General features: G+C 45.6%; 1 protein-coding gene across 1 annotated transcript; it reads right to left on the bottom strand.

Moving 5' to 3' along the window:
• Nucleotides 1–752: 752 nt before the first annotated feature.
• On the bottom strand, nt 753–7,104 carry GPRASP1 (G protein-coupled receptor associated sorting protein 1). Its single transcript, XM_043571176.1, is given in 3 exon segments — nt 753–1,642; nt 1,645–5,592; nt 6,273–7,104. Coding segments are annotated over 2 exon segments (4,179 nt in total). The 5' UTR covers nt 5,282–5,592; nt 6,273–7,104; the 3' UTR covers nt 753–1,100.
• Nucleotides 7,105–7,561: the final 457 nt, after the last annotated feature.

Below are 7,561 nucleotides of genomic sequence, written 5' to 3'. Positions count from 1 at the left end.
TAAAGTTTATTCCCTTTAATTTAATATGTACTTTTACTTGGCAAGCCAGTCATTTTGAAGTTGTAGTCTCTCACATTTGTTTACTCCTTTGTTATGTTTTACAGTCAAAACTGCATACATTTGGTCTATTTACCACATTTATTTTTACAATGGAATTATACTTTCTATGTATAATACCAGTCTTTTCTATTCCACCAAATAAAGCATTTTGCTTTATTATTTTCTTATTCAATTGAAAAATCTATACCTCATCACTTTTAGAGGCTGTATGGTATTACTACCATAACATTTTCCATGGGCACCACTATGAAGAAATGGTTTTCCTGTCTCAGTTAATTTTCTGTACTTTCTTAATTCTTTTAACTTTTAAGCAGTATCAATGAAACACCCGTATTTTGAGATGCAAAATTCAACTTCTTATTTCTTCAAAACTTATCTCATCCTCTCTATCCCTTAATACACCCTTCCCAGCCACTCCAGTCTGACTGGGTAACTCACATAGAACAACTTTTCCCAACTCCATGATTTTATTCACACCACCCAGTCTTTCATATATTCCAGAGCCCAGCTTAATTGAGTTCTTTTTCTCCTGAGGTATTCCCTGAGTAGCAGCCCATGGTAACCTTTGCATTTAATGTCATCAGAATAAACTTTTTCAATGAGCATATTATTTATAGATTAATTATCTATGTGTGTTCCTGTATTATCTTTGCATCTATATTTTAAGTTCAAGGAGAAGGGTGACTTCTGACAACTTTAAAACAGAACTTTATTGAAAACACAAGACTCAAATAGACATCAACACACTAGAACAACAATCAGAAGGGTAGCTGGCTTACTTATGATGGCTCAGTTCACTCTAGCCGAAATACTAAGTGTCACAATTTAGACAAAAACACAAATATCAACAAATGTTCTGTCAGTTCTAATATTCATTTGGCACCAGAAGAATGATTCAGCTCATACAGAGTTGGGCAAAGTCAGTGCTAGCAATAAAGATGTACATTACAACACAACCGACCATGTAAACCAAAACATTATTCAAGGAATTGTTAACTCAGGAACATTAGGACAAAGGCAAGTGATTAATCATACTAATTTTACTGGCCTGCTTCAGGGTCATATTGATCATTTGTTTTGCTTTGCAGTTCCCTAGCAAACTCCTCAACTTCATGGAATGCAGAAATAAGTGGCTCAAGACTGAAATCATCATCAGTGAACAACACCATCTCCTTTTTGATATTGTTACCAATATTCTCAAACATTGCTAGAACAACTTGAGTATTGTCATTTGTCTCTTTCCTGTTAAAAAGGCCCATAAATTCTGACATTGCTTCAGCACTGAGTAGTTCTTTTGTCATGACAGGATTTTCAGACAAATTCAGTAGTATTTTCAGAACATGAAACCTTGTTCTGGTATTGCCCATGGCTAGTAAGGAGAGAAATCCTGACATATACTTGGCAACCAGTGTGTGATAGTCAGTAGTTGTAGTGAGGTGTCTAATCATCCTTATTCCAGAAATTTGCTCAGGGGAATCTAAGCTATAAGAAAGGGTTTCTTCACACATTTGACATACATATGTCTGAATCATGTTTAGATTTGGATATGGTGGAGCCAAGCGAATCATGTTTTCCAAAAACTTGTCCTAACTCGGGAGGAGGGATAATTGAGCAAGGTTTCAATAAGTGAGACAACACCTGAATCTCGAATGAAATCTCGGGTAAATTGAGAAGCACTTCTCATACCCATTGCGATTTTAGATATTTCATGAATAAAAGGATCTCGGATTTTGTCCATTAATAAAAGGAGTTCTTCAAACTCTTCAGAACCAATATTAAGCTCACACTGTATGCAGCTGCAGGACCAATTCTCAGGTTCTGCACTCTCTCTGGCCCTAAGATGTTCCTGAATTTCCCTGACTGACCTGTAGGATGGATCATATTGAAATGGGAACTCAGGATCAGGCTGATCAGGCTGAAGCAAAGATTCCTGCTCTTCCCCTTCTGGGTTAAGTTCCATGTGCTTTGGCTTTCCTCCAAACATTTCAAAGAACATAGATGCTGCTTCTTTTGGAAATCTAAAGGGTATTGGAGATGGGAAGCCAACCCTACCCCATGGACCAGGCTTGAACTGAACAGTGACCTCTTCCCAGCTCTGGGGCCTGTGTGAAGCATCAGGTTCCTGCTCAAATGAACACCTAGACCTGCAAATGGCCCTGAACACAGGGTTAGGGTTTGATTCAAAATGGGCCTCATCTCCTGTCCAGAACCAGGATCCCACTATGGGATCATCCTCCTCATCTACTGTCCTGGTCTCACAGTTGGTCCCATTGTCAGTCCTGTTATTGGCCTCATCTTTAGCTCCAAACCAGGACCCAAAAACTGCCTTTTCCTCATTGTCTGGCCTGGTCTTACAAGTTACAACAGTTCCAGTCTCGTTAATAGCCTTCTCTTCAGACCAGAACCAGGACTCAACAATTATCTCATCATCCTCTGGATTGAATTCACAGAATGTCTCTGCTTCTACACTGACTTCTTTTGCAGCACAGGACCAGGACCCAAAAATGATTTCTTCTTCAGTCCTTGACCTGCTCTCTTCTATTGCCTGAGGCCCAACCTCTATACTGTTGTCTTTTTCAGCCCCAAACCAGGACCCAACCAGGACTGAGGAAGTGATTTCCTCTTCCTCAGTCACTGGCATGGACTCGAAACTGGCTCCTGCCTCCATACTGGCCTCTTTTTCAGCCCAGCACGAGGACCCAACAATGGCTTCCTCCTCTTTAGCCTCTGGACTGCATTTGTTGCAAAAGCCAGCCTCTTTCCTAATGATCTCTTTCCTGGCCCAGAACCAAGACCCAACAATAGCTTCCTCCTCAGCTGCCAGCCTGTCCTCTTCTCTAGCTTCAGCTGCTGTCTTGAGCCTGTCCTCCTCCCCAGCCCAGAACCAAGAACCAATAATGTCCTCCTCCTCAGCATCTGGCCTGGATTCTTCTTTGTCTGTAGCCACTCTAATGGTTTCATCTCCTTTCCAGAACCAGGATGTGATCATGGTCTCCTCCTTGATCAGTGGGTTGGTCTCTTCTCCAGTCCCATCATCTGTACTGACCTCTTCTGTAGCTTGTAACCAGGGCCCTATAATGGTCTCTGGCCTTGTGTGTTTCCTGGACCAGAACGATGAATTAACAGTGTCCTGTTCCTCCTCTGGCCTAGACTTCCACCTGCTTCCATTGGCAGTATATATGCAGGGATCTTCTTCATCCCAGAAGCAAGACTCATTATTGATCTCTTCAGCCTCTGCCATAAATTTGCATCTGGCACCAGTTCCATACTTTATACTGACCTCTTCTGTGGTCCCAAACCAAGATGATATAATAACCTCATCCTTGTCCTTCAGGGTAGACTTGTTGCTGACCTCAGTCCCCACACAAGCTTCTATTCCATTCCAGAACCATGACCCAATAATGGGTTCCTCCTCAGCCCCTGGCATGGTATCACAACTGACTTTAGCCCCAGAATCCATCTTGGCCTGGTTTCCAGCCCAAAACCAGGACCCAAATATTGACTCTTCTTCATCTCCTGGCCTGGCTTCTCCAAACTCAGCCTCTGTATCAACCTCTTTTCCATCCCAGAACCAGGGACCAATGACCCCTTCTTCCTCAGACCTTAGCCTGGATGCACAGCTGGCTCTAATATCAACTTCCATACTGGCCCCATCACTGACCCAAAACCAAGACCCAAAAATGGTCTCTTCCTCAGCCTCTAGGTTGGTCTCTTCACTAATCCAAAAACAGGAACCAACAATGACGTTTTCTTTATAATCTTCTAGCATAGATTTGGAGGTGGCCTCAGCCCCAGTTTCCATACTGGCCTTTTCCCCAGACCCAAGGATGAAATTGCCAATAGATTCCTCCTCAGTGCTTGGTCTGGATTTACTGCTAGCATCAGTCTCTATACTGGCTTCTTCTTCAGTCCAGAACCAACTGCCAAAAATGGAATCATCCTCCACTTGAGAGCTGTACTTGACACTGGCCCCACCTACTATGCTGGATTCTTCTGCAGCCCAGAACCAGGTCCCAATGAGGAACTCCTCTTTGGACCTGGTTTCTGGCTTGGCCCTGGCTCTGGCCTTATTTTTGACCTTTTCCTTTGCCATTATTCTGGCCTTGGCCTCTTTCTTGAACTTGGGCCTTGACAAGTTATTAGCCTTTTCTCCAGGCCAGAACCAGGACTCTTTTTGGACTACATCTAAAGATCCAGATACAAAATCAATGGAAGCTTCTTGCTTGGTCCTGTGCCTGGCCCTGACATTGGCCCCTTTCCTGACTCTGGGTTTAGACCTGCCTTTGCCCTCCTCTCTAGCCCAGAGCCAGGAATTCACATTGTCCTCACATTCAGATCCAGAAATGGACTCAAAGACTTCTTTCTTGGACCTAAACCTGGACCTGTTATTGGTCTCTTCCTTGGGCATGGACCAGATATTAGCCTTTTCTCTGGCCCAGAGCCAGGATGTCTTAATAGATTCATCCTCAGAGCCGGCACTAGACACATAAAACTCCCAGTTGGTATTGGGCCTAGACATGTCCTCTTCTTTGGCCTTGTGCCTGGATCTGGCATTGGCCTTTACCCTGTCTCTAGGATGAAACTTTGTACTGACCTCTTCTCCACTCCAGAACCAGGAATTCAGACAAGATCTGTCCACCCATCTGAAATCACAATTGTGAGAGATCTCTTGTTTGAATGTAGGCGTGGGGCACCACCAGGATCCCACATTGGACTTCTCCCCTGACCCAAACAAAGGCTGTATTCCTAATTGGGACTTGACCTTGGTGACAGGAAAGGAATCAGTGTCCACACTGATCAGTTCCTTATCCATAGATAAGGTCTTCATTTTAGCAACTGACTCAAACTCAGTACTGACCAGTGGCCAGGCTATGGAATTGGTCTGGGACACTCCCTCTCTCTTCAACATCTCCTCACCATCATATTCAGTCATGGTCCATGAAGGGGCTTTATCTGTAGGCCTCACCCCAGGGATTACCTTGGCCTCATTCTTAGTATGTACCACACCTACTGCCATGGTTTCTGCTTTGGGCTTTGCCCCACTTACTACCATGACATCAGATTTAGGCCTTACCCCAGGCATTACCTGTGCCTGGGTTCTAACCTTGGGTCTGACCACCAGTGGGACTTTATTCTTTCTTTCAGCCCCACCCCCAATCTCTTCTTCAGCCTTCTTTTCAGGCTTCTCCTGAGCAGCATGTTCAATCTCAGCCCCAGTCATGGTATAAGTTACAGAGGAGGCCCAGTTAAGTACCCCTACATGTCTCAGCCTCTACCACAGATCTCTCACAGTTTTATATCTTCACACTATGATCTTCAGTTCAGGTGATATAGTTGAAAACAAGAGTTAGAGTCAATCACCAGTCCATCAATCAATCGATCTCCTTCCAAAGCCTAGCCTCAGTCAATACCACAAAGTGCATAGGTACAAGCAAGCTGCGGGACAATGGATGTTCCCAGGTAGGAGCAGACCTGTTGACGGTGGTGGTCAGCAGCAATCCAACACCACCAGAGCTGCCACTAGAGGTGGATCTAAGGAAAAAGAATGACACGGGGCTTTGAATCTCTTCTAATTGCATCACTCCATGCAGAGATTCACATGGAGAGACTGGACCTTGAATACTTAGTGGAACAGTTGGACCCACATGTTTTACCCCAGATTTTGCCATATTACTTTGCCTGCTATAAAACAGGTGTGAAACTGGTGAGTGTTGGCAATGGGAGAGGCTTAGGAGGCCCCAGATTACCCTAATCACTCTTGGGCCAGTGTTGATTTCCACTTCCCCACCCAAAGTTGTACCTACTTCACACCAACCTGCAAGGATTTGGTGCAATTTTCCCCTCCTTTCCTTGATTCCAGGGTCGTCAAGCCCTAAAGCAGCCTTGGAATAAGTAAAAATAAAGGAAAGAGTGGAGCCTGACTGTGGATAAATAAGAGGGCACGCTGACCCTGATGGAAGTATCTCTTACCACAAGAGTTCAATTTGTTGTTTCCTATCTCAATGTCCATGTTCTCAGGTTTTCTCTTCCCTATCACAACCAATCCACACATACCCCAATATTCCTAATATCTATTGAAGGAAATGGAAAAGGGATGCTGTGGCAGTTGCAAATATAGCAGCAAGCAGGAGAGATGGAGGATTTCCCATACCCACTTGGATCAAAGACACTTGCCATGATCTTACTCTATAGTGTTCCCCTGATTTACCCACCTTCACGCCAACCTCCAGAGATTTGAACCAGTCTCCTCCTCTCCTTCCTTATAGAAGTGAGCAGCCTTAAAGGAAGTCTATGGACAGACACAAAGGCAAAACATTCAGGAAATAATGGCAGCAACTGAATGCTTGGTGGACAGACCAACACCAAAAAGTATCCATATTATCTTCTATCTTGTTGAAAACAAGAGTTAGAGGACCTGTTGAGAGAATATTCTCATATAATTTAGGCCCTCTGTTTCAGGGTTCTGGATAACAGCTGCTTTTCACATTACACTCTGACCATTACATTACTCCCTTCTCCAGTTATGAGGATTCACCAGTAGGTGTTCACAGTACCTTGTACTGGTACTACAGAAGTGGGGTAAAGTACCCATCATGTTACAGAAAACAGATTGTGCAGTGGCACTTGTAATTATGACTTCTGTCTCACCCTCACCTCCTAGTCCATCTTTTACTGCTACCAATTTTGAGTGAAGGTGAGGAAGAAAGGCAAGGGAAAGGCTTAGAAAGCTAGTACAAAGGGGGAATTTTAGAAGGTATTCCTGGATGCCTGACCTGTTCTGGTCACAGTTAACTCCATTCATATTTGTGTTTCCATTCAATGGCTGCTGCTCATGCCCCTCCCCCATACACTACCAGAGTCAGGCATCTTGTCCTGCTCTTCCTTTTTTTTCAAGCCTCTCCTCTACAAATGCAACCTGTGGGATGAAACCGCCAGACCTACCACGAAGACTGAAAACTGCGTATCAACCGGGCACCTGTGAGAAGAGGCAGCACCCAGAGCACGAGGTCCAACAGGCCCCTTTCCAGAATTAGGGCCCGGGAGTAGCAGACACCACCGCCCCCTTTTCCCCCCGCCAGATGGACACACAACTCTGATGCTGCACCCCCTCCCAGCTCCAGCTCCGCCATTTCTGTTATAGCAGGTTCTCCCCCTCCCCCACCCCGACAGCTCTTTCCGGGCACAGCACTGTCCAGGGCGGGTCATGGGCGCCTGGAAAGCTCGCTGCGGAGTGGCTGGCGCAGTTCGCTCCAGAGGATCCGAGGGAGCATCTCCCGCTAGCCCCCATGCCCTGGGCCCGGCCCGCACCGGTCACTGCCTCTCCTCGCCAGGGATCCCGCGGCGCTGCGCACCTCTGTCACGGACAGGGTACGACCGGGTCGCCTCTCCCTTGCCAGGCTGCCAGAGGCTGGGGTCCGGGCAGGCTGTAAGCCGGGCGACAGTGGGGGTCCCCCCACCCTCCCCACGACAACCCACTTGCCTTCACAGGCTCAAGGTGCAG

Source organism: Prionailurus bengalensis, chromosome X, assembly GCF_016509475.1.
Source record: "Prionailurus bengalensis isolate Pbe53 chromosome X, Fcat_Pben_1.1_paternal_pri, whole genome shotgun sequence".
Taxonomy (NCBI): Eukaryota; Metazoa; Chordata; class Mammalia; order Carnivora; family Felidae; genus Prionailurus; species Prionailurus bengalensis.
This window is presented reverse-complemented; position numbering and strand designations above follow the sequence as displayed.